The sequence below is a fragment of the Coregonus lavaretus genome (genome assembly GCF_964263955.1).
Source record: "Coregonus lavaretus genome assembly, chromosome: 6".
Classification (NCBI taxonomy): domain Eukaryota; kingdom Metazoa; phylum Chordata; class Actinopteri; order Salmoniformes; family Salmonidae; genus Coregonus; species Coregonus lavaretus.
Window position 1 is genome coordinate 8,787,333 of NC_139993.1, and position 27,966 is coordinate 8,815,298.

General features: G+C 41.6%; 1 protein-coding gene across 3 annotated transcripts; it reads left to right on the plus strand.

The window, feature by feature from the left end:
• Positions 1–10: 10 nt before the first annotated feature.
• LOC311131118 (ERO1-like protein beta) lies at positions 11–27,937 on the plus strand. Of its 3 annotated transcripts, none has more exons than XM_084163933.1 (16): positions 11–500; positions 3,013–3,132; positions 4,899–4,982; positions 5,367–5,408; positions 16,539–16,618; positions 16,767–16,840; positions 17,578–17,698; positions 19,325–19,371; positions 19,860–19,874; positions 19,984–20,010; positions 20,901–20,993; positions 21,438–21,512; positions 21,992–22,059; positions 22,633–22,719; positions 25,329–25,462; positions 25,863–27,937. In XM_084163933.1, exons 1-16 carry the CDS (start codon positions 330–332, stop codon positions 25,921–25,923), a joined length of 1,299 nt encoding a protein of 432 aa, XP_084020059.1. In that variant the 5' UTR covers positions 11–329; the 3' UTR covers positions 25,924–27,937. The 3 variants fall into 3 exon arrangements, with proteins under 3 accessions (XP_084020059.1, XP_084020057.1, XP_084020058.1); XM_084163932.1 differs by having other exon boundaries at positions 12–500; positions 21,438–21,684; positions 21,990–22,059; XM_084163931.1 differs by lacking the exon at positions 19,860–19,874 and having other exon boundaries at positions 19,325–19,389; positions 21,438–21,684; positions 21,990–22,059.
• Positions 27,938–27,966: the final 29 nt, after the last annotated feature.

Here is a 27,966-nt window from a genome sequence, read left to right on the forward strand (position 1 = left end):
TCCGTAGACGAGTTTTTTATTTTTTTAACCAATCGTCTTGGGTCGACAACTGTGTTTTATTAGATGGCAAAACTTGGGATTTTCGGCGTTGTGAATATTATTTATAACGACTACTGGTAATACTAAAGATATTTTCACAAGTTACTTCTGAGGACACTTTCATTTATCCAGCAGTTATCATTACGACAAGCGAATAAGCTTTTCGCCGCTGTTGTTGCTAGTGCGCACTAGCTAGTAGCACATCATTAGCTAGCCTGCCAACTAGCCATCTACTTTTCAAAACGGTTCTTTGTTTTTGTGTTTCGTGGCGCGTTGCATTTGCATCAGTGATGATAAAAAACACGATACAATCTGCAGGACTTCTGGTTTTGTTGTGGTTGTTATTTGGGGACTTTGTTCTGGGTTGGTTTCACAACAGAGTCAAAACCAAAACCTACAACAACCAATATTCTTCCAAAGAAGATGCTCCTGACAGTCAAGACCAGAGCTGTTTTTGTCACGTAAGTACATTCAACTTACAAGTTACAATATATTGCAATATCAATGTCCGTTTAGGAAGGCTAAATGAAAAATCTTCTAGCATTTTCTACTGTCACGTTAATTTGACGTCATCATACCCAGATAGCTTTCTGGCGCCCTAAGGTTGCATTATCCAACTTTATGGACATCAGGGCATAACATGTATATATTTATCAAATTGTTTATTTTGCCTTTCACATCGATACACACGGACTTGTCAAAAATAATTATTAAAATGGGTGGCTAGAGACACTTAGCCAGCTATTTCCTGAATTCAACATCAGTGTTTATTGTTATTGTTGTACAGTGTAATTTGACAGACAATATCTCGTGCTTGTGCGCATCTCAACTCAAGACCCCTGTCATAGTCAAACTTGCCCTTATCATGCGAATATCCGATCTTACAAATCCGTTTGTAGGCCTGTGTCGTGAAATGTTATATTTCTGTGTATTTTTTCTTGATGGTTCTCATTCATGCCAACTTTTGAAAGAAGTTAGCTACTGAGCTGAGTGGTTGTGTATGTGATCGACGGCTGACTTGACCCACATACTGCAATCCGAATCAATAAGTGTCTGTTTTTTGTTACATTTGTACATTACATTACATTACATTGTTCTACTATGGCACGTGCCTTTATTATTTAATTCTAACAAATTGCACTCACATGAGTAATATGAAAAGACCGAGACGTGGTGTCGTCTGATTGGCCATACTAAAGCTTCCTTCCAATGAGTTTGTGGGACATGTAGTCTTCTCTTCCGTGAGTAATACTTGCTTTAAATGACCTTGAACCGATGTGAAGACTACAAATGTCAGGTATAGAGGCAGGACTAAGTTTGACAGCTGCTGAATTATCTTTGTTTGGAGGCGAGGCCTGGACGGGAGAATAATGCACGAGGAAAATCAGTGGTCTGAAATGACAGTTCATCCCCAGGTTAGGTCAGAGTCGTCGCATCAACTCTGGCAAACTCTCACCTGTTTGTTGAAGTAGGCTACAGCAGTCCTATTAGTGACATAAAAGACAGAGAGATTCTCATAAGGCTGGTCTTAGTTTTGTAATTTCCTGCTGTTAAAGATAGCAGCTCCTCGGAGAAATAAGCAAATTAAACTGTATTTTTAATAAACAAGGGAAACCACTCAATGGTTTTGAATTCACCGTCATGCTCAGAGGACTTTGTTACTTATGGACGGCTTCACTGCTTCCAATCACATTCTCTGGACAGCTACACTCAGAGGTCAGATATATGGTTATGTTTCCAGCTGTGGGCTATATGATTATGCTTGTGTCAATGTACAACTGTTTGCTACATTTCTGACATATTGTCACAATGACACAGAATAAACTGAAAGAGAAATGCATTTCTGCTGTTTGTAGCCAGTTTGTGAAACTAGTTGTCAGTAACAGCTGGTCAGATAGGCTACTCCGTTTTCTCCTCATCATGACACACAACCACTGATGTGAAAGTGACTGAATAGTCTACACAGTGCTAAGAGAATTCTTGCAACATGCAATCTTGTGCAACTTGTTTTTTATAAAATAGCGTATGTGTCTGGTGACAGTGACACACATACCTTTCAAACGACTGTAGTGACAAGATACTCCTGAAACGAGTTTAACAACTAAAACATTTTCTATAACACCATTTTCATTGATTGGGTCTAGAGCTGAATACTTCATGACAAGAGAGAGTGGGAAGGCTTGGGTGTCTGCTGGACCAGACCAACGCAGTCTTTCTTTCACAAAGCAGCTGTCTATTTCATTATGTATGGGAGAATAAAGCCGGTTGTCCGCAGGTATCAGATGTATGAATAGGGATAGGCGGAGGGAGAATGGCAAACGTTTTGTTAACCAAATTTTGGTCAACAACCTCAACCGGCAGCTGGAACGAACATCGTCGTGTTGCTTAAGTTTTTTGTAATGTTCGAGCGTCAGGAAGTGGTATTTTATCTGGCTTCCAGCTCTCATATCTGAAAGTGTTTGTGATTTGAAATAGTATGTTGCAGTTTAGGTATCAGGCTAAATGTATGTAAGAGGAAGTTAAGATTTGCAGGCCAGCTTTTGCCCTCGTTTCTCTCTCTCTCTCCTCTCTCCTCTCTCTCTCTCCTGCCCACACTCATCGCTTGCTCCCCAGCTGATGTATGCTAGGCTGTGTGTGGCGGCTCCTTCCCACTGCTGAACAGAACCGCGCTGCGCATCTGTACTCTTAATATTAATTGTGCTGATCACTGAAAAGCTTTCAATCTCTCCAAAAACTCTTGTCCAGTCCACTTAGTAGTCTGATTTTAGCCACAGAGATAATTTAGTCTCGTTTTAGTCAACTGAAATTAACAATCTTTTTCGTTTAGTTATAGTTTTTTCTGGGTCTATTTAGTCAGTTATAGTGTAGTCAATTGCCACTGAAAAATAGGTGTTTGACAAATATTTTTGTTGACGAAATTAATGCTGGTGTACAACCATAATTCTTAAGGCATTCTCCGGTTGTTTCCCTCAGTTGACAGGCGTCTTGGACGACTGCTTCTGTGACATCGAGAGCATCGATGTCTTCAACAACTTCAAGATCTACCCCCGCATTCAGAAGCTGACCGAGAGAGACTACTTCAGGTACTACAGGGTAAGTACTAAATAGTAGGCCCCAACAGTGGAGGACGAGGAGCTTTAGAAATGTCCTTAAAATCATCAGACCGTAAGGTTTTGCGTTTGTCTTTGCAGTATAGCTTAAATGTGTCCTAAAAGTAATCCCTCAATAAACAATCATACTACTGTGGATTTACACTAATTGACTACCTGTATTTTCAAATGGGTTTGTATTTTTTTTTAACAATACCTTTGTTTGAGCTTCAATGGCTCCTAACCCGTAGTACTTAGTGCTTTTAAAGGGACCCTCCCCAATTCAGTTCCTTGCTAATCTAAAACAAATAGGCCAAGCAAATGTTTTCCAGCCTACCCCGTATAGAGTTTGTGGACGCTGCTCTGTTGTGTATTCACTGCAGAGGATGTCTCCGCCCGGGACTACTGTTGTATTTGGAATAGGTCTGCTTCAGGGATTTGGAATAGGTCTGCTTCAGGGACCTATTGACAGCGAATAGACAACATTCTTAGATAAATAAAAAACGACTTCTGTTTACATTATAATGTCCAGGGGTGTATTCACTAGGAACCAAACGGAATGGGACGGGACTAACCTGAACTCGTCCCATAGGGTTGGTTGTTTAGCAACAAAACTGACGCATGCGCAACTATGGCGCAAAACAGACAGGGTTAGCTTATGCACTAATGAATACACCCTGACCAGGAAAAACTTGCTTGGGCCCTAATTACAGCAAAAACTCATTGACCTTACGTTATAATTATGATATGTGATACTTATCAGGCACACTAAGTGTGAAAATTAGATGCTCCTCATACTGGAACCTAGGTATTAGAAAGAGTGCATTAGGATGACATCAACGTGTGGATGTAACTGAATCTTGTAGGGAAATACAGTAGATCCAGTGCTGACCTTTATTCATCCCTCTTTCCCAATCATCCTCTTTTGCATCCCTAGACAGTCTTACGAGTTGCCCATTTGTAGAACCTGATGCAAAAATTATAAAATTCTCTCTGATAACAGCACTCTGTCCCCTGTTACATTTGTATAACTGCTCAAACACTCTCCCAACACCTAGCATCCATAAAAAAAACATTGAGGCCCATTGAGTCACTTTAATCTTTTCACAAAGGCAGTAAAAAAAAACACTTGGCGTGTGAGTCCAGCTGTTGCGTTCATACACCATTCATACACACTAAGCCAACTCATTCTAAAGGCAGAGTGTATTGCCCTTTTCCCACTGTGAACTTCCCATCAGGAACTCTGAAAAGGAAGAATAGACTCATAGGAACATCATTTAATATTTTCAGAATACTCATCTGGCCCCTAGTCTGATAATCCGATGAAGTTTATGTCTACCACTGCCACTGGTCAGTAAGCTGCTGCTCTCCTAGTCAACATCCCATTGGCTGAGCGACACTTTTGACCCCACAGACAGTGTCACCTTTATGATTATGAAGCATTCTCCTCATACGGTCGCCTTTGTATGAGGTTGATGTATCCAATGACGAGCACGACTGGAAAGAGGTCACCAGCAGCGACGATGCCCCGTGGCGTTTTCGACGGAGCTCGTCTCTGAAAAGCGTCAACGGAAAGAGAATCTGAATCATTTGATGACATCATTATTTGAGACACTTATAATCATGCGTATAATTCTAAATCGGGAAAAAAGTGAATTTAGCTTAGCTGTTCTGTCTTGCCTGTCTCCAATACATCACATCTCTGTGTGACGCAGTCACTTTCATAGCATATACCATGCCATCCCAACTCTTCCCTTTTCTTCTCCACAGGTCAACCTGAATAGGCCCTGTCCCTTCTGGGCTGACGATGGCCACTGCTCCATCAAGGACTGCCAAGTGGAGCCCTGCCCAGAGGTCAGTTCAACCTACCCACAATTATCTACGTTGGTCTCCAAATTGACTCCTAGTATTCATTACCCATAGACACCTCCTGTAGGTCTGAAATGATTAAGTAAGTATTGGAAATGTGGTGAAAATTCCACGTAGGCTACAACAAGGTGGAGCTATTATTACTATATTGCTAATCACTCTGATTATTTTAGATCTAGGCCTACAAGAAGAGGCCCCTAACCCCTAGTGGGTTCATTTACTATTGTTAATATAGTGTTCCCCGAGTCTTCGTATTCTAATCTGTGTTTTCCATTAATTATAGCTTAGCCTCTGTGACCTGCTTTCTGCGTTGTTGACAGTGATGTTCACCTGTCCCATCTGTTTTCTTTGTGTGTGTTTTGTTTACAGAGCAAGATTCCAGTGGGAATTAAGTCTGGAAACTACAATAGGGTAAGACGGTCTCTCTCCAGACAGACAGACATACAGACATCGTTCACTCAACAGTCATTCAACTGTAATGAATACAAACACACTCTACAAACACGTTAGCATGAAAGGAAAGAGAATGTACCGCATGCACTCTTGATTTTCATGCAATATGGAAAAGAAACAGCAGTGTATTTTCTATGTTGTAAAATAATTAGGACAAAGGAGGAAGTTAAACAGATAATACTGTGTAAATTGATGGTTGGAAGGATGAATTATAGTTGGATATGTTCTATTTTATATCTGATTTAACTGATGGTCTCTGGAGTGTCATGTACATATAGGCCAGGCTACCTCTAGAGAGCAGACAGAAAGCGTTTGTTTGCCTCGTCACAGTGTAGCCAGGTAAATAGAGTGTTTGTGCTTGTTCCAGCACTTTCTGACTAGGGTTTGTCCAAAATGGCACTCTATTCCCTATATAGTACTCTACTTTTGACCAGAACCCTTTGGACCCTAGTCAGTAGTGCACTATATAGGGAATAGGGTGCCATTTGGGAAGCAGTCTGTCTGTCTTGGCAGCTGATTCAGCACTTAGTGGCCGCTGAAATCGGCCATAATAATATAATATGCCATTTAGCAGACGCTTTTATCCAAAGCGACTTACAGTCATGCGTGCATACATTTTTACGTATGGGTGGTCCTGGGGATCGAACCCACTACCCTGGCGTTACAAGCGCCATGTTCTACCAATTGAGCTACAGAGGACCACCACTCTGTCCTCCTGGATATCTCCTGTGGTAGTTTCCATTGATCCTGGACTGGAGGGGGCGGGGGGTATGCGAGTGATATGTTGGCGAACGCTTGGGTCGTGTTCAGTAGGCACGAAAAGGAGTGAAACAGGTAGGTACTATCTGATTTTGTCTATTTACAAATGCTTGTTTTTGTTCTCTTCTGCAAAGTGTTTTGATACAGTGTGCCCTAATGAACACGACCCTGGCGTAGTGGCTTCTGTTTGTCTTGTAATGACCCAATAGTGTTTGTTGGACATCTGGACTGATTGCCAGGCAAGGTCAAATCCTGCTGTATCTTTAGTTGGTAGGAAAAGTTTGTTTGGACACATCGGTTGAGCTTTTCAATGGGCTCCTAGTTTGGTGTATTTAGTCCCATTGTTTTTCACACTTTCCACTCCAGCAGGGGCTATATACATGATAGGGGTAGTTACATGGCTATATGTACAGGGCAAGGTTTATTGTTTTTCACCTTTTAATAAAATCAACCCCATCTCATAGATTTTTGACCAACAGCGTTAAGCCAGACAGCTCTTCAAAACGTTACAGTAGTTTATTACCACATCTGGCTTGATCTCCCGGGGTCTCTGGTTCCTTATTGTGTGGTCTGTTGTGTGAGGATTTTTGCCACATCACCCCTAGTGTTAGGGGTTAGCGCTAAGCGTGCTACTGGAGACGTGTGAGGCAAAAAGCTGATTAAATGTGCAGTTAGCGCTGTGGTGGTGCTCTCCCACAGCTGAAGGGACAGAGGGGGCATGCAGGCAGTGCTGGCTAGAGACGCTATGTGGCTAGCGACGTGGCCATGCCGCAGGATAAAGCACAGCAGGTGCTTGTGTGTGAAGTCATGACGAAACATTAGCTGACTGCACATTAGAGTTGTTTATTTAGCTTTTTATGCATCGTGGCTTGTGGCGTTAGCTTAACCAATTTGTTTAGCCCCTCAGGTATTTTTTCTTGACTGACTTTCTATTTTAAAAGTGTAGTCCTATTGCAGACAGTGTGTGAAGAGCTCGAGTTGAAGTATGCAGAGTAGGGAGCCTTAATGATGGATTTAGCCTAGCCTAATTGATAACAAAGATGGGTCGTTTCATTTGATTTCAATCATCTTTGGACGCCACCCCTTTTGATTTTAACAAAACTTTGAATACATATTTGTCCATGGTAGAAGTGGTCAGAAAGTAGCTTTTTGGTAGAGGTGCTCAAAGATGACCCATTTTGCATACCCCACCCTACCATGAGACATCCATGTCTTCATCACTGGAAAATATAGAAGGTTGAGTTTTATATAATTTAAAAGCTTATAAACAGGGTTGTCAAACTATTGTATAATTTCTTGACAATTACTTACTTTTTTTTTACCTATATGTTGTCTTAGACCCGATTTTACATAATCTGAGGGGTTTGTGTTGTGCGCGCCACAGCATGCTCTTGAATACAGGTTGGGTGTCATGTTTTGGGTGATAAATGATCTAAAATGGGAAAACAATTGAAATGTCAACTTTCAAATAAATGGTAGCACAAGGATGTTTGGAGGTGCACACATCAGAGACTTAGATAAGAATATCAGTTGTTTTAAATTATACTGTCAATCTTCCATAGGAAACCTATTGAAATCAAAAAATTATAGATAAGAGAGTAGACATTCCCATTTAAATTGACATTTGATGGTGGGTGGACTGGTGGCCATCTTTGTGGTATTAATTGGAAGTAAACATTTACATTCAATTAACATTTAATATTAACAATTTGTACCAGCTAAATTGCAGGGATATGTCCTAGGGTTGAGCGGTATCCAGATTTCCATACCTTAACACTGTGCTTGTGCCATCCCGGGATATACGGCATTACCGGTAGTGCACACAAGGGGCACTATTATTATTGTTTTCAAACAGGAAAAAAAGCCCAAAAAACGTAACTTACCAGTACTAAGGAATTCTCATAGCAGATGCTAGGTAAATGGTAACGAGTACATTCAAACATTTACTACTAGGACCGACAACCCAGCTCATAAAGTTATGCAAGTATCTCAAAACGCAGTTTGCAGCACGCACAAAACAAATATTAGCAGCAGGAGGGGATTGTCTCTGCTGCTGTTACCAAGAAGCTTGATCTTGCAAGCTAACGTTAGCAACATTAGCAAGTTAGCAAAACCCAGCTGGAGAAAATGTATTTGGCACATCTTAGATAGTTAACTTAATAGTTATAGGATATATAGCTGGCAAACATTAGTAGTGAATTTCAAACAAGTGTAACTTGATCACCTCACTTAAGTTGCGCTGCAGGAGTGACTCACCTTACGAAGCTCCCATTTTGCTCGTTGTGCTTCTTTGTAAACAAACACACGTGACTGGCTCAAACCGCTGTTTTGGGAAACTAGTACCGGTAAGCTTCATAATGAAAAATTATCTAACGGGCGAAATGATGAACACGATCTGCTTTATCTATTACCTAATTGACTAGTTGACTGCAGGTATTTATTTAAAAAGTACTAATATTCAAAGCGCAAAAAACGTCACTTACCAGAATGCTAACAAAATGCTAACAAGTACTAAGGGATCCTCATAGAGAATGCTAACTAAATGCTAACGAGCGCATTGCGAACGTTTTGTACAGTTTCTGACCTAAACTATACAAGTAACTCAAAAACTCTACTCACAGTTTGTTGCATGCAGAGGCGCCACTTTAGTTTTAGAAATGGTGGGGGACATAACCTGGCGAATTTGTTTGGGGCATCTAAAGCTCATTTCCTGCATTTTTACACAATTTAATATGCCGTCTCTATTTAGAAAGTAAGCAAAAATGCCCACAGTCATCAAGCTAGGTAAGAGAACATTATTAACAATATGTTTAAATGATGAATAAGACTGAACTAATTACAAAGGTAATTCAATAATAAATATTGTGTTGCAACTAACAAATGAAAAAAACAGACTTTTGATTTGTCTTTATTAAGACTCTCTATCAAATTTCAGCCAGACCAACCAGCCAGCCGAGCCGGCTGCACGCCCAACCCCCACCAGTCTAGTCAATAACTCAACTCTCTCCCAACACAATTTCCTTCCCAGTTCACACCTTCCAAGGGAAAGTTTTGGAAACAAAAAAACAGACCAAAAAAATATACATATACATACAGTGGGGAAAAAAAGTATTTAGTCAGCCACCAATTGTGCAAGTTCTCCCACTTAAAAAGATGAGAGGCCTGTAATTTTCATCATAGGGACACGTCAACTATGACAGACAAATTTAGAATTTTTTTCTCCAGAAAATCACATTGTAGGATTTTTAATTAATTAATTTGCAAATTATGGTGGAAAATAAGTATTTGGTCACCTACAAACAAGCAAGATTTCTGGCTCTCACAGACCTGTAACTTCTTATTTAAGAGGCTCCTCTGTCCTCCACTCGTTACCTGTATTAATGGCACCTGTTTGAACTTGTTATCAGTATAAAAGACACCTGTCCACAACCTCAAACAGTCACACTCCAAACTCCACTATGGCCAAGACCAAAGAGCTGTCAAAGGACACCAGAAACAAAATTGTAGACCTGCACCAGGCTGGGAAGACTGAATCTGCAATAGGTATGCAGCTTGGTTTGAAGAAATCAACTGTGGGAGCAATTATTAGGAAATGGAAGACATACAAGACCACTGATAATCTCCCTCGATCTGGGGCTCCACGCAAGATCTCACCCCGTGGGGTCAAAATGATCACAAGAACGGTGAGCAAAAATCCCAGAACCACACGGGGGGACCTAGTGAATGACCTGCAGAGAGCTGGGACCAAAGTAACAAAGCCTACCATCAGTAACACACTATGCCGCCAGGGACTCAAATCCTGCAGTGCCAGACGTGTCCCCCTGCTTAAGCCAGTACATGTCCAGGCCCGTCTGAAGTTTGCTAGAGTGCATTTGGATGATCCAGAAGAGGATTGGGAGAATGTCATATGGTCAGATGAAACCAAAATATAACTTTTTGGTAAAAACTCAACTCGTCGTGTTTGGAGGACAAAGAATGCTGAGTTGCATCCAAAGAACACCATACCTACTGTGAAGCATGGGGGTGGAAACATCATGCTTTAGGGCTGTTTTTCTGCAAAGGGACCAGGACGACTGATCAGTGTAAAGGAAAGAATGAATGGGGCCATGTATCGTGAGATTTTGAGTGAAAACCTCCTTCCATCAGCAAGGGCATTGAAGATGAAACGTGGCTGGGTCTTTCAGCATGACAATGATCCCAAACACACCGCCCGGGCAACGAAGGAGTGGCTTCGTAAGAAGCATTTCAAGGTCCTGGAGTGGCCTAGCCAGTCTCCAGATCTCAACCCCATAGAAAATCTTTGGAGGGAGTTGAAAGTCCCTGTTGCCCAGCGACAGCCCCAAAACATCACTGCTCTAGAGGAGATCTGCATGGAGGAATGGGCCAAAATACCAGCAACAGTGTGTGAAAACCTTGTGAAGACTTACAGAAAACGTTTGACCTGTGTCATTGCCAACAAAGGGTATATAACCAAGTATTGAGAAACTTTTGTTATTGACCAAATACTTATTTTCCACCATAATTTGCAAATAAATTCATTAAAAATCCTACAATGTGATTTTCTGGATTTTTTTTTCTCATTTTGTCTGTCATAGTTGACGTGTACCTATGATGAAAATTACAGGCCTCATCTTTTTAAGTGGGAGAACTTGCACAATTGGTGGCTGACTAAATACTTTTTTCCCCCACTGTATACATTAACACACAGAAACAGCAAATCTTCCATATAATTAATCTCATAGGACTAATAGTACTGTAAGATACCTTTTTACTTGCACACAATATAGCTGGGTCGCCCCGTCTTGTCCCTAGGGGTCCAACACCCTGCCGCCCCCCAACCCAACACACCCCAATCAGCTTTAGGATCTTAGTGAAACATTCATTATTGGTTTTGGGTGTGTTAGGCCATGGACAGAGTGACAACCCACAGGAAGGCAGACCCCCAGGGCCAGGACTGAGCAGCCCAGCAGCTAGGGATTGCCTAAATGGATATCTCCATTGATGTGGGCATGTTTTCAATACAGACTCCTTTAGTCGTACTGTATTCCATATAAGGCATCCAGACCTTATGAAAGTTGCCCAATATACCCTTAATCTTGTGAAAAATCGAATCTACATTTTTACATTTCCTTTTTTGTCATTTAGCAGACGCTCTTATCCAGAGCAACTTACAGTTAGGGAGTGCATACATTTTTATTTTTATTTTTCATACTGGTCCCCCGTGGGAATCGAACCCACAACCCTGGCGTTGCAAACGCAAATGCTCTACCAACTGAGCTACATCCATCCCCTCCCCTGGACGATGCTGGGCCAATTGTGCGGCGCCCCATGGGTCTCCCGGTCGGGGCCGGCTACGACAGAGCCTGGATTCGAACCAGGACCACTGCGCCACTCGGGAGATAATCTAGTGATAATACAGTGCATTTGTAAAGTATTCAGACCCCTAGACTTTTTTCACATTTTGTTACGTTACAGCCTTATTCTAAAATTAATGAAATTCTTGTTTTTCTTCATCAATCTACACACAATACCCCATAATGATGAACCAAAAACAGGTTTTTAGAAATGTTTGCAAATGTACTAAAAATAAAAAACTGAAAATAACACATTTACATAAGTATTCTGACCCTTTACTCAGTACTTTGTTGAAGCACCTTTGGCAGCGATTACAGCCTCAAGTCTTCTTGGGTATGACACTGCAAGCTTAGCACACCTTTATTTGGGGAGTTTCTCCCATTCTTCTCTGCAGATCTTCTCAAGCTCTGTCAGGTTGGATGGGGAGCGTCGCTGCACAGCTATTTTCAGGTCTCTCCAGAGATGTTCGATCGGGTTCAAGTCCGGGCTCTGGCTGGGCCACTCATGGACATTCGGATACTTTTCCCGAAGCCACTCGTGCATTGTCTTGGCTGTGTGCTTAGGGTCGTTGTCCTGTTGGAAGGTGAACCTTCGCCCCAGTCTGAGGTCTTTAGCGCTCTGGAGCAGGTTTTCATCAAGAATCTCTCTGTACTTTGCTCCGTTCATCTTTCCCTCGATCCTGACTAGTCTCCCAGTCCCTGCTGCTGAAAAACATCCCCACATCATGATGCTGCCACCAACATACATCACCATAGGCATGGTGCCTGGTTTCCTCAAGACGTGACGCTTGGCATTCAAGCCAAAGAGTTCAATCATGGTTTCATCAGACCAGAGAATCTTGTTTCCCATGGTCTGAGAGTCCTTTAGGTGAATTTTGGCAAACTCCAAGCGGGCTGTCATGTTCCTTTTACTGAGGAGTGGCTTCCATCTGGCCACTCTACGATAAAGGCCTGATTGGTGGAGTGCTGCAGAGATGGTTGTCCTTCTGGAAGGTTCTCCCATTTCCACAGAGGAACTCTGGAGCTCTGTCAGAGTGACCATCGGGTTCTTGGTTAATTCCCTGACCAAGGCCCTTCTCCCCCGATTGCTCAGTTTGGAAGAGTCTTGATGGTTCCAAACTTCTTCCATTTAAGAATGATGGAGGCCACTGTGTTCTTGGGGACATTCATCGCTGCAGAAATATTTTGGTACCCTTCCCCAGATCTGTGCGTCGACACAATCCTGTCTCTGAGCTCTACGGACAATTCCTTCGACCTCATGGCTTGGTTTTTGCTCTGTGGGACCTTTATATAGACAGGTGTGTGCCTTTTTCAAATCATTTCCAATCAATTGAATTTACCACAGGTGGACTCCATTCAAGTTGTAGAAACATCTCAGGGATGATCAATGGAAACAGGATGCAACTGACCTCAATTAAAGTCTCATAGCAAAGGGTCTGAATACTTACACTACCGTTCAAAAGTTTTGGGTCACGTAGAATTTTCCTTGTTTTCGAAAGAAAAGCTATTTTTTTGTCCATTAAAATAACATCAAATTGATCAGAAATACAGTGTAGACATTGTTCATGTTGTAAATGGCTATTGTAGCTGGAAATGGCTGATTTTTTTAATGGAATATCTACATAGGCATACAGAGGCCCATTATCAGCAACCATCAGTCCTGTGTTCCAATGGCACGTTGTGTTTGCTAATCCAAGTTTATTATTTTAAAAGGCTAATTGATCATTAGAAAAACCTTTCGCAATTATGTTAGCACAGCTGAAAACTGTTGTGCTGATTTAAAGAAGCAATAAAACTGTCCTTCTTGAGACTAGTTGAGTATCTGGAGCGTCAGCAATTGTGGGTTCGATTACAGGCTTTCTTCTGAAACTCATCTGTCTATTCTTGTTCTGAGAAATGAAGGCTATTCCATGCGAGAAATTGCCAAGAAACTGAAGATCTCGTACAACGCTGTGTACTACTCCCTTCACAGAACAGTGCAAACTGGCTCTAACCAGAATAGAAAGAGGAGTGGGAGGCCCCGGTGCACAACTGAGCAAGAGGACAAATACATTAGTGTCTAGTTTGAGAAACAGAGGCCTCACAGGTCCTCACCTGGCAGCTACATTAAATAGTACCCGCAAAACACCAGTCTCAACTTCAACAGTGAAGAGGCGACTCCGGAATGCTGACCTCCTAGGCAGAGTTGCAAAGAAAAGGCCATATCTCAGACTGGCCAATAAAAAGAAAAGATTAAGATGGGCAAAAGAACACAGACACTGGACAGAGGAAGATTGGAAAAAAGTGTTATGGACAGACGAATTTAAGTTCGAGGTGTTCGGATCACAAAGAAGAACATTTGTGAGAAGCAGACCAAATGAAAAGATGCTGGAGGAGTGCTTGATGCCATCTGTCAAGCATGGTGGAGGCAATGTGATGGTCGGGGGGTGCTTTGGTGGTGGTAAAGTGGGAGATTTGTACAGGGTAAAAGGGATCTTGAAGAAGGAAGGCTATCACTCCATTTTGCAACGCCATGCCATACCCTGTGGAGGGCGCTTGATTGGAGACAATTTCCTCCTACATTTACATTTTTACATTTATTCATTTAGCAGACGCTCTTATCCAGAGCGACTTACAGTTAGTGAGTGCGTACATTTTTCATACTGCCCCCCCGTGGGAATCGAACCCACAACCCTGGCGTTGCAAGCGCCATGCTCTACCAACTGAGCTACAGGAGGCCTTGTCCTACAACAGGACAATGACCCAAAGCATAGCTCCAAACTATGCAAGAACTATTTAGGGAAGAAGCAGTCAGCTGGTATTCTGTCTATAATGGAGTGGCCAGCACAGTCACCGGATCTCAACCCTATTGAGCTGTTGTGGGAGCAGCTTGACTTACGGTACGAAAGAAGTGCCCATCAAGCCAATCCAATTTGTGGGAGGTGCTACAGGAAGCATAGGGTGAAATCTCTTCAGATTACCTCAACAAAATGACAACTAGAATGCCAAAGGTCTGCAAGGCTGTACTTGCTGCAAATTGAGGATTCTTTGACGAAAGCAAAGTTTGAAGGACAAAATTATTATTTCTAACCTTGTCAATGACTACATTTCTTATTCATTTTGCTATATTTCCTATTCAAACTCATTTAATGTATGTTTTCATGGAAAACAAGGACATTTCTAAGTGACCCCAAACTTTTGAACGGTAGTGTATGTAAATAAGGTATTTCTGTTATTTATTTTTGATAAATTAGTAAAAATTGTTTTCGCTTTGTCATTATGGGGTATTGTGTGTAGATTGATGAGGGGGAAAAATAGTTTGATCCGTTTTAGAATAAGGCTGTAACATAACAAAAAATATGGAAAAAGTCAAGGGGTCTGAATACTTTCCGAATGCACTGTAACTTGCCATTGTGGGAGGATAACCAACCTTCCAATTAATTTGCAATACATTTTTTAGCCGCTATAAATGCTTGGTTACACATTTTGTTTAGATAACAGTCTCTAGAATCAACATGTCCAAGCAAATAAAAATAGCGAGAAGGGAGAATCTGTAGACATGCTGAGATAAGAACATACTCTTTGCCAGAATTCAGCCAGCCTTCAGAAGACCATAACATATGCAAATGTACAACCATTTGTGTTTTACACCTCCAGCAGAGGAATGACACAATGGTTCAATAATTGAAATGACCATTATTTCCAGATCCCAGACTGTAGCTTTAAGCTTAAGCTGCTGTCCTGTAGCTTAAGTTTAGCTACTGTAGGTCTACCCATCAATTCAAGATGGAACTTTGTATAATTCACTGATATTGTTAATATACTTAAAAATTCACCTGAGCTCCGTAGACTGTTCTTCCCTGGCTGTCTGAACCCTGCTGGGACTCCTGATCCTGCTAAGACATAATGAGCACAGTGTTGTGTACTGACTGCACTAGAGGGCTGCGGGTCCGACAGAGATCATTGCGGCTCGGTCTGCATTTTTGCGGGTCTTTGTGATGAAAATATTTTTGTTGTCCCACAGATTATTTGGAAACGGTCCACTTTCTTCTTTGTATGCGTTAACAAATGCTACAAAACCTTTCCATACAAACAACAGCTGTTAGATAGCGATATGTGGTGGCTATTATTACTATCTGACAGAAAACTAGAGGATAGAGCTGACCTGGCTGTGGTAGGTACTACTAGCTAGCATAGCTTATTCATTCACCTCAGTTGAGAGGGGATGAAACATTAGCTAACGTTACTGTATATGTCAGCACTGCGAATAAACAGTAGTTTAGTTTTCTTCTGTTAAGTTAAACAGCAGTTACCTTGCCAGCTACATCAGTCAACTAAAGAGTAGCCAGTTTCTGCTCTGCTTGCTTTTGAAACTTGGTGAAAGAGTGCAACACATACACACTAAACTATGCTCAACTCTCCCGTGCCTTCCAGAAGCTTTGCCTTCACACAGCCTGTCAGCCCGCTCTGTGGTGTTCGCGGGGTCCTAAATCCAGCCGGCTGAACACTCCAAATAGCCTACCTGACTGCTCGGATGCTGGATTTTGGAAGAAGCTAACCACTTAGTTAGATAGCTAACTAGCTACTAAATTAGCAAACCAAATGCAGAACTGCAGAGCATTTAGCACATTTTAGACAGTTAACTTAATAGTTATAAGGTATCTAGCTGGCAAACATTTAGTTGTGAATTCCATACTGTAATTAGATCACCTGGCGCATGCTGCATGACAGTGAATGACTCACAAGGGTCTCTCGCCGTGTGCTTGTAAACAAACACCACATGAGATGTGTCTGGGGACTACTGTAAGCTACATAATAATGTGACAGGTGAAATGAAGAATGCAATGTTCTTTATCTCCTAACGTATTGCACAAGTTGACTGCAGGTATTTACTTAAAAAGTAGCTACAAATATTCAAATGTATAAAACATTTTTTTTTCAAATAAATAGTTTCAGTGGTGTTGAAAAACCATCTCTTTCTATCCTTGTGTGCCAGTATTCCCAGGTGGCCAACGCCAACACAGACATAGATTGTGAACAAGCCCAAGACCTGGGGGCCATTAACAGCACCCTGAGGTAAGAGCACACGCACGCTACTTCCCTAAAAGGCCTCATACATACATGGGCAAACCAACACTGCAAAACATGGTGGTTATTTCAGATGAATGAAAGCGTTGTCCGAGAGTGGTTGCAGTATTACTTTTCCTCCTCCTCTCCCATATAGTAACTATAGTAAAGAGGCCTTTGAGGACTGGGCCCGGCACGATGATGCACAGGACCACTTCTGTGAGCTGGATGGTAAGGCCCATTCTTCTTCCACTGCAATGCTCCACCTAAGAGACTTAAAGACTTTTTAGACGGTGCCTACCTTTTCCATTCATATGGGATCGAGGCTGGTGTATTTCTTCTAACATAGGAGCTACACTGTGGTGTTGCAAAAGCAGTAGGTTTTTTACCTGCTACACTGGAAGCAGAACTTTTGGCCAGTGTGCGAGAACCACTTTTATCAATTGTTCTCGGGCGTGAGCTACACAACAAATCTTGAAAATAGAACCAGAGCTTAATTAGACGCTCAGTAATCTCTGATGGACAAACACATATAACTGTCTGAGAGTATCTGTTTAGAAAGATGGAGACTTCACTAGTGTCATTAGAATATTTTCTAACACGTCTCCCCCCAGAAGATAATCGAGCATCTGACGCAATTGCGAAATATTTTAGTTTTGGGTGTCTTGAGATTATACGCTCAGCCACGCGAGCCTCTCGTGAAGCGACGCTTCTTACATCCAGGTTTCATTGAAATGAATAGGAGCGTCTCATGCTCTGCAAATAATGTGCATTTAGTGTAGCAGGCCAGTAATGCATTTTAATCTTTTGAGGTGTGAAAATATCGGACACATTTTGGTATTGCGGTGAAATACCCCTTTAACATTGATAAGAGAGATTTTATAAGGTGTATCTCAATAGTGAAATTGATTAATCTATCCATCCATCCCAATGTTCTCTCATTCTTTCTCACACCTTTCTTCTGTCAGATGAGACGTCACCAGATGCAGACTATGTGGACCTGCTCCTCAACCCGGAGCGCTACACTGGCTACAAGGGCCCCTCAGCCTGGAGAGTGTGGAACAGCATCTACGAGGAGAACTGCTTCAAGTGAGACACACACACACACAAAATAAACTTGTGCACATGCCCCTGAATGCAGTCTTACACACAGATGAACTCAATTTCTCACGTGCCTACTCGCGCACAGTCCACATCACATAAGTGACATGTTCCCTAATCTGTAGCTAGCTGAAATAGTTCAGCTTCTTTCCTCTCTTCGATGGTCTGATGGACAGTCAGGTCCATAATTATTGGCATGTGTGCATCAAAGATCCACTACCATATTTTACTGTAGGAACGTGGTACTTTTCTGCATATGCTTCTGTTTTTCAACACCAAAACCACAACTGGTGTGCGCGTCTAAAGAGCTCTATTTTCATGTCATCTGACCATAGCACCGGTTCCAATCCAAATGCCAATACCGTTTATCAAATCAAATTGTATTGGTCACATACACGTGTTTAGCAGATGTTATTGCGGGTGTAGCGAAATGCTTGTGTTTCTAGCTCTGACAGTGCCCCGTGTAGCTCATTTGGTAGAGCATGGCGCTTGCAACGCCAGGGTTGTGGGTTCGATTCCCACGGGGGGCCAGTATGAGAAAAAATAAGAGTGTCTGCTAAATGACTAAAATGTCAACAACAAAAAAAAAAAAATATATATATATATCTAACAAGTAGTATCTAACAATTTCAGAACATTTACCCAATACACACAAATCTGAGTAAAGCAATGGAATTAAGAATATATAAATAAATTATATGGTCAGAGCGGCATAGACTAAGATACAGTAGAATAGTATAGAATACAGTATATACATATGAGATGAGTAATGCAAGATATGTAAACATTATTAAAGTGACTAGTGTTCCGTTTATTAAAGTGGCCAGTGATTTCTAATATATGAAGACAAGGCAGTGCTATGGTCAGATGACATGAAAATAGAGCTCTTTGGCCACACACAACAGTGGTGGGTTTGGCATAAAAAAAGGGACGTATATGCAATAAAGTACATCATACCTATGGTAAAATATGGTGGTGAATTGTTGATGTTATGGGGCTGTTTTGCTTCCACTGGTCCTGAGGCCCTTGTTAAGGTCAACGGCATCATGAACTTTACCAAGTTCCAGGACATTTTTGCAAAAAATCTGGTTGCCTCTGCCTGGCCTCAAGTGGATTTTCCAGCAAGACAATAAACCCAAGCACTAACAAAATCCAAAACTTGAAAACCTGTGGTTTGAATTGAAGAGGGCAGTCCATAAGAGCAGGAGAATGATATGGCAAGATTCTGTATGGAGGAATTGTCTAAGATCCCTCCTAACGTGTTCTCCAATCTCAGAAAACATTTTAGAAAAAGGTTCAGTGTCGTTATCCTTGCAAGGGGAGGTTGCTGGAGTGTTGAAAAGGGGTGCCAATCATTTTGACTCCTACATTTATTTTTATTTTTTGTATTACTTGTTAAAAAAAATATATTTCTCTGAGCAATTGTATTAGTATAAAATAATATAATTTCCCAATTTTTTGGAACATACAATATAGCTCAGTATTTGTCTTATTTATTTTAGTATTTTTTGCTTGTCTTTATCAAGGCTGCCAATAATTATGGACCTGACTGTATGTCATATTAATAAATCCAAACAGTATAGTGTCTGATTGCGTATTGTTTGTGGTTTGCAGGCCCAGATCAGTGTACCGGCCCCTTAACCCACTGGTTCCGCCCAGAGGTAAGGGATGCTCTTCTAGTTTACAGCCTGTATTCACCATCATGGATTGTCTTGTCTTCATTGTCCTTCTCAGAGTGGCCTGGATTATACACACTTAAGCCAACAGCTAGTTTTGTTTTACGATTTCCCTGTGTATTCGCATGCTTTCACTTCGCTATTAGGTTATAGTAATAGTTGTTATATTGTTAATAACCAATATATTAATTATAAATGATATAAATGGTTATTTATTGCTTGTTTTCCAGAATCATTTCCAGAAATGTTGGTGTGCATATTCAGCTTTTGTGTAATAAATAATGTCCTCTCGATCAGTTTACCTGCTGGTAATAGATCGTTGATGGTAATAATGAATTACTTGAGTTATTTATAAGTAAATACTGTACAGTTTTCCCCTCCAGAAGAGTGTGTGTGTGTGTGTAATATTAATAGCCTACAGTGTGTAACCGGCTTTGTTCTCCTCTCTCTTCTGTATTTTTTCATTCCCATAGGAGGAGATGATGACGGTAAGTTGGAATCTATGCATGTTAATCTATGTATATTGAATTGTTCTATTTATAATATGCTTTAATGAATGCAAACTTACACAAGGCCTATTGTCTTGTATCCGTGCAGGCGAAGGCTTCTACAACTGGCTGGAAGGTAACTTTAAAAATTTATTTTTATCTCCTCAAATTATTTCTTTTTTTCTCATCAAATCTGCATTATTTTCACTTGAAACACACTATATATTTTGGAATGAAGCAGTTTCATGACAAAATGGCACATCTTGTATCTGCGCTGTTACACCCTATAGTCATTTCCCTGTATGGGACGCCACAGGACAAGTAGAAACTTCAAAATGAATTCCACTAGAATGGGATTATGATGACAGACTATTTTGACGCTCTAACCACTTTTGTTATTTAGTCAGTTTCAGAACCACACCACTCAGAACAGCCACTCACATTCAAACCAATTCAGCCGAGACACTCTCTCTCCCTCCAACTTTTTCTCTTGACAATAGGTTTTCAACATCTCTCAGATTGCGTCCCAAATGGCACCCTATTCCCTATGTTGTGCTAAACTACTTTGGGGGGGCTCTGGCCAAACCTACTGCACTATATAGGGAAAAGGGTGCCCCAAAAAAGCGCCCTCTTATCTCTGTATGCCTTCATTAAGGTTTTTGTTCAGGCAGACAGTAGTGGTGGAAACCTCTTGGGGTGGGCTACAAAGAAACCATACACAGTTCCATTCCTTGGCTCTAGTATAAAGAAGACTATGAAATAAGCCTTTGTTGTGAATGTCCCGTGACGTGCAGACACACTTACTGGACCAAGAGAGGGGACTCTAGTCACTCAAATGCGATGAGTCGACGACACACATGTACACAGTGATGGCAGACTATTTCTGAACTAGGGGTGTGTGTGTGCCTATCTCAAGCTTTCTTTTTTTTCTCCTCCCTTTCTCTCCCCCTCTCCCACCCCTCCACCTCTCTCTCTCCTCCCATCACCCCTCTCTCTCACTTTCTTTCACCCCTTCCTCCACTCTAGGTCTGTGTTTGGAGAAGAGGGTGTTCTACCGGCTCATCTCTGGTCTCCACAGCAGCATCAACATCCACCTGTGTGCAGAGTACCTATTGGGCGGTAGGAAACACAGACCACTTCCTGTTCACTTTCTCTCCATAGATGTCAAAACATTCACCAGCGTTATATGGTCATAGAATTATAATTCTTAGAATAGAAGAAGCCCCTCGAGTCCATGGCAATTTGGATGACGAACCATGGCAATTTGGGTGACGGATTCTATCTCTGGTTATAGTAATGTGTGTGGTGTATTGGTGTTTGTGTAAAACCAATTTAGCATTTTCTGTATATTTACTCTACTTTTGTAAGTATTCTTGTATTGGAATACTTTCATATGTGTCTGTTTTATCATTGTATAACTGATACACTATGCGTTTACACCTTCATTACATCAATGCATCAAGGTTTCTAAATCAGTGGTCCCAATTTTTCACCCCAACGTCGTCATAACATTGTGCCAACGTCGATGTAACCCTGACTCTTCACTCCCTCTGCTCTCGTCAGAGGGCTGGGGCAAGTCCCTGTGGGGCCCCAATGTGCAGGAGTTCCGCCAGCGCTTCGATCCGGCCGAGACCAAAGGCGAGGGCACACGGCGCCTCAAGAACCTCTACTTTCTCTACCTGATCGAGCTGCGCGCCCTCTCCAAGGTGGCGCCCTACTTCGATCGAGCCTTCGTCAACCTGTACACGGGAGACCTTCAAGAGGACCGAGCCACCAAAGAGTTACTGCTGCAGTTCTTCAACGAGACCAAGTGTGTTTTATTTACAAAAAAAATTATAAAAGAGATACTGAGAGATGAGGGTGACAGTGAGGAAAGCTAGAGAGAGGGTGTGTCAAAGGGAAGTAGGCTGGATTCAAACCTATGCCGACACTGTAGACATTACAGATAGGCCAACCAGGCCACAAGACCAAGTGAGCCTTAGGGATCTTTTGCGCTACTGAACTGTAGGGCTTCAATGAGACCATGTGAATTTCAGGTCAAGTGGTTGGTTTTGACTGTGAATTAGAGCGGATATTGTCTTGGCTTCGAAATAACTGTATTTTCTCGTCACCCAGAGCTTTCCCAATGCACTTTGACGAGAAGTCCATGTTTGCTGGTCAGAAGATTGAAGCAAAAACGTTGAAGGTGAGTCCACGCATCTCACTTTCATTTCACTATATTGGTACCTCATAGCAATGCTAACTAACATGCTTATATTTGCCATAAGCCCAGTCCTAGAATAGGTTTGACCCATATGTCAATGGTTTGGTCCCTATCATAGCTTTGTACAGTGGGACTTAATTTGGACTGTGGAGAGCAGATGTGTGTATGCTGATTTTTGTGCTAGCTCACTGCACAAGCGGCTAACCAAATGAGCCAGTATTCGGTCAACAGACCGAATTTGATGCGTGCGTTGAACTTTACTTAACACTTCCATGATATGGCCTACATGCTGTACATTTAGGCTGACAGGAAGTCATAATAGCTAAGCTAATGACAACTGACTTGGTGCGAGTGTGTGTGTGTGTGTGTGTGTGTGTGTGTGTGTGTGTGTGTATGATTCCTCAGCCTCACTGATTCTGACTAAATCTCTTCAAATTATACTGAATGAATGCAGGTGTTTGCAGGCTATTTATTCACATTGAGCCTAGCTCATACCCACACATGAAGCAAAAGCCTGAAACATTCCTGTCTCTCTCTCCCCCTCTGTTTTCCCAGGAGGAATTCCGGCTACATTTTAAAAACATCTCCCGGATCATGGACTGTGTGGGCTGCAGTAAATGTCGACTGTGGGGGAAGCTACAGGTACGCCATTTTGTGCCTCTTGTCCTGTGTCTTCTGTGGACCCGTGGTTACTTTTAGCGGTAGTTATCCGTTATGCTTTGCAGTAGTTAGCTGTTACGCAATGAGTGGAAAGGCAGTGCTATTTGTAGATGTGATCAGACAATTTTTAATTTATTTACTTTTCATTTACATTTTCGTCATTTAGCAGACGCTCTTATCCAGAGCGACTTACAAATTGGTGCATTCACCTTATGATAGCCAGTGGGACAACCACTTTACAATATATATTTTTTTTTCTTTGGGGTGGGGTAAGGGGGGGTAGAAGGATTACTTTATCCTATCCCAGGTATTCCTTAAAGAGGTGGGGTTTCAAGTGTCTCCGGAAGGTGGTGAGTGACGCTGTCCTGGCGTTACTTTGCAAATTACAGTGCAACTTGCTACAGTTTTAATACATACTGTAGAAAATAGATATTACATTTTTGATGTATGAAGACTTAACTAAAAGGATACTTCTCTGATTTCAAACTGATCCCGGCACATAACAGGGGCACCATTATAAGCAGTAACAATACCCTTAGGACAATAAACAATACTATTGAATTTTGAGTACAGTCAAGAGGAAGAAGCAATATGGAATTGTACCCTGTATCGTGGGACAGTGTTAGATCTGATGATGTATAGGAAAATATTACATACCAGTATCCACATCCAATGTTTCTGAGCATTTGCTGGATATCAAATATGTTCATAAGGTAAAAAGAGACTCCGAACATTGAAATCTACGCTCCCATGTGGTTTATGGGCGACAGTATTTCTCAATCCTTGTCCTGGGGAGCCAGGGCACATTTTTGTTTTTGCCTTAATAATAAGACACCTGATTCTAATAATCAAAGGCTTGATGATTAGTTTAATCAAAAGTGTCCAGGACCAGGATTGAGAAACATTTAAATACAGTGGGGGAAAAAAGTATTTAGTCAGCCACCAATTGTGCAAGTTCTCCCACATAAAAAGATGAGAGGCCTGTAATTTTCATCATAGGTACACGTCAACTATGACAGACAAATTGAGGAAAAAAAATCCAGGAAATCACATTGTAGGATTTTTAATGAATTTATTTGCAAATTATGGTGGGAAATAAGTATTTGGTCACCTACAAACAAGCAAGATTTCTGGCTCTCACAGACCTGTAACTTCTTCTTTAAGAGGCTCCTCTGTCCTCCACTCGTTACCTGTATTAATGGCACCTGTTTGAACTTGTTATCAGTTTAAAAGACACCTGTCCACAACCTCAAACAGTCACACTCCAAACTCCACTATGGCCAAGACCAAAGAGCTGTCAAAGGACACCAGAAACAAAATTGTAGACCTGCACCAGGCTGGGAAGACTGAATCTGCAATAGGTAAGCAGCTTGGTTTGAAGAAATCAACTGTGGGAGCAATTATTAGGAAATGGAAGACATACAAGACCACTGATAATCTCCCTCGATCTGGGGCTCCACGCAAGATCTCACCCCGTGGGGTCAAAATGATCACAAGAACGGTGAGCAAAAATCCCAGAACCACACTGGGGGACCTAGTGAATGACCTGCAGAGAGCTGGGACCAAAGTAACAAAGCCTACCATCAGTAACACACTACGCCGCCAGGGACTCAAATCCTGCAGTGCAAAACGTGTCTCCCTGCTTAAGCCAGTACATGTCCAGGCCCGTCTGAAGTTTGCTAGAGTGCATTTGGATGATCCAGAAGAGGATTGGGAGAATGTCATATGGTCAGATGAAACCAAAATATAACTTTTTGGTAAAAACTAAACTCGTCGTGTTTGGAGGACAAAGAATGCTGAGTTGCATCCAAAGAACACCATACCTACTGTGAAGCATGGGGGTGGAAACATCATGCTTTGGGGCTGTTTTTCTGCAAAGGGACCAGGACGACTGATCCGTGTAAAGGAAAGAATGAATGGGGCCATGTATCGTGAGATTTTGAGTGAAAACCTCCTTCCATCAGCAAGGGCATTGAAGATGAAACATGGCTGGGTCTTTCAGCATGACAATGATCCCAAACACACCGCCCGGGCAACGAAGGAGTGGCTTCGTAAGAAGCATTTCAAGGTCCTGGAGTGGCCTAGCCAGTCTCCAGATCTCAACCCCATAGAAAATCTTTGGAGGGAGTTGAAAGTCTGTGTTGCCCAGCGACAGCCCCAAAACATCACTGCTCTAGAGGAGATCTGCATGGAGGAATGGGCCAAAATACCAGCAACAGTGTGTGAAAACCTTGTGAAGACTTACAGAAAACGTTTGACCTGTGTCATTGCCAACAAAGGGTATATAACAAAGTATTGAGAAACTTTTGTTATTGACCAAATACTTATTTTCCACCATAATTTGCAAATTTTTCTCATTTTGTCTGTCATAGTTGACGTGTACCTATGATGAAAATTACAGGCCTCTCTCATCTTTTTAAGTGGGAGAACTTGCACAATTGGTGGCTGACTAAATACTTTTTTCCCCCACTGTAACTATAAGCTCATGAAACCTTGTCACCAATAAACCACATGGGATCATGGATTGGTGTGTGTGAGATCTCAGGCTTTCTCACATGATAAACCCATTGCTCCCCAACCCCCCATTGCAGACCCAAGGGCTGGGCACGGCGTTGAAGATCCTCTTCTCTGAGAAGGAGATCAAGAACCTTCCGGAACACAGCCCCTCGAAGGGCTTCCAGCTGACACGCCAGGATATAGTGGCCTTGCTCAACGGCTTTGGGAGGTTGGTACCACTTTTATAGATATTTTGTCTTTATGGTTGGTACTACTGCCTTGGAAACTGGGTGGTGTTCATTAGGGCACACAATGGAAAATGTTTTAAAACGGAAAACAAAAATGACCATTTAATGCTGGACAAATCCAGGTAGTCCTTCCGTTTCAGTCCGTTTTGTTCTCTTTGGTGCGTAATAAACACAGTTGGCCTCATGACGGGGGATTCAAGTAGTGTTAAAATCTCTCTCTCTCTCTCACTCTCTCGCTCTTTCTCGCACTTTCTCTGTCTTGCAATTTCAAATTACTATTAGCATGACATACATTTAGTAAATATTGCATACATTGTCGTAAATAGTTTCTCAATCTTTTTCTCTCCCCATCTCCTCCCCCTTCTCTGTTTTTCCCCCTAGGCTCTCCACAAGCATCCACCATCTCCATCGTTTCCGCGCCTTACTGAAGGAGAAGAGGTAACAAACCCCCCCCCCCCCACCAGCACTACCACCTCCCGGCCACCAGGTGGAGCCGCCCAGAGGGAACTGCAATAGTCTTATTCCTCCCCAGATTAAGACCAAGTTCAGGGACTTCAGGATCGACACTGAACCCCCATCCCCTCCTCCTTCCTTCTTCCTCTCAAAGTTTGTTTTGACTGTTGTGGATGAAAGTGTTCAGCATTTCAGGCATACTAGTTATGAGCTAGACCCATCCTTGAGTGTGTGTGTGGAAGTGTGTTATTGAAGGTGTGTGTTTGTGAGAGAGTACTTGTTTGTCTTTGATCACCAGTTGCAGCTAAATGATAACGAGAACTAGGATTCATTCCGTACTTTTACGACCATAAACTTGATAAGCATAGCTGCTTTTTGCTATCCTAGAGGTGTAACCTTTTTTCTGTGTCAATGTGAGTGAGTGCATGTATTGAAATAACGTCTGTGTGCGACTGTCTGCTTTTGCTTTTGTGTGTCTGTGCATTTAACTGCCCTGTTTAGGGGTGTTTTAACATCATCTCTATTTGGCAATCCAGTCTTATTTCTCATCACAAATGTATTATATAAAGCCTAATTTAAATGTGAAAAAGGAACAATTTGCGGAGTGTGTATCTGTTGACAACGATAAGCTTGCATTACTTCTCTCATACCTATTCTATTTGGTGGCAGAACGGTTCATGGTGTTTTATTCGTATCCTGTTATTTTATTGGTTTTATGAAAGACGAGACTAACCAGGGTGATGGCAATCCCAAATGTGTAAGAGGTGTTTTCATGGCAATGAAAAGCCACACCAGTATTTGTTTCATAGTTCACTTAAATAAGCTGTCGTGCTGTGAAACTGCCATGTTGGAGAAGAGGGAGAAGAGTACTGTTAAAGTAGAATGGAGAATGGAGCCAATGGTGTGAAAAGAAGCAACTCGAAACAAGCAGAGGGGTTTGTTCCCCCATGATGGTCAAGTTCGCTGGGGTGTCTTGGTGAGCTTGCCATGTAAATCAATTCAAAATGGATACATGTAATGGCATTTAACGTCACACAACCTTTTTATACCGTCATACCCTTCAGGGCTGGGACGATACCAGTATCGCGATACTCTACTCTAGTATCATGGCATAGAAACAAAACACGAAGCGGATTTAACTTATTTAGGAAAACAGCCCTAACGTTCCACCCACTATACATTTTTTATTTCTGTCTGAAGTAGGTATTTTACGATGTGGACCAAAGATTTTACGTTGCCTTTTTTCTTTTCTATCATGTCAAAGCACATTTTAGTTTTTCCAGCATATACGTTTTTAGTTTGTGCATCATCACCCCCTTGGGTAACATTGGTTAGAAAATGTTGCAAGTGAGGATCGCCTTATGTGCAAAGATCACAAACTATCGGTAGCCAGAAAATACCTGGGTAATACTTAGTAACAAATTTTGTAAAAGAAAGATATCGATCCAATCAAAGGTAGACATGGGGTCCAGTAAGTAGGACTTGAGTCAATAGTGGTAGCTAGCTGATACTTATGCTAACATAAAGAGCAATGCTAATGTCGCCGTGAATGTGAACGCTATGGAGATTTTAACGAGCTGTTCCTTCTTTGCTTAAACTGAAGGAAATAGACAAGAGAAAATATTATATTTGAGGAAAAGCGTGTGTGTGTGTCTGAGCCTCGCATGCTTTCAAAAACACCAGAACGTCCTGTGCAATCCACTTGTCTGCCTTAAAAGTTCCAAAAAATTGTTTTGAAAAGAATAATTAAAAAAGCTTGAGTCTGCATTCTTGGATGAAATTTTGTCTCCAATGATCTCCACGCTCTTCTGCTTTCTGCTATCTCTGCCTTTGTAACATATTCAGATTACCCAGAAAGTTGTACTATTTGTAAAAGGAAAATTACAGAACTTTTTTCAAATCTATATGAATATGTATAGTTGCACCTGTATTGATGTGTATTCTTGTTTGATTATATTTATTTGAACATAGGAATAAACATTTCTGGTTGTCATTCAAAACTTTTTGTGCCTCTTTTTCAGATTTGTACCCC

Bases quoted from the DNA above. Each gene is read 5' to 3' on its own strand.
- LOC311131118 (XM_084163931.1), top strand. From the start codon at position 330: ATGATAAAAAACACGATACAATCTGCAGGACTTCTGGTTTTGTTGTGG. The intron at 3,133-4,898 runs GTAAGTACTAAA...TCTTCTCCACAG, and splicing joins ACTACTTCAGGTACTACAGG to GTCAACCTGAATAGGCCCTG. The intron at 20,994-21,437 runs GTAGGAAACACA...TGCTCTCGTCAG, and splicing joins TGCAGAGTACCTATTGGGCG to AGGGCTGGGGCAAGTCCCTG.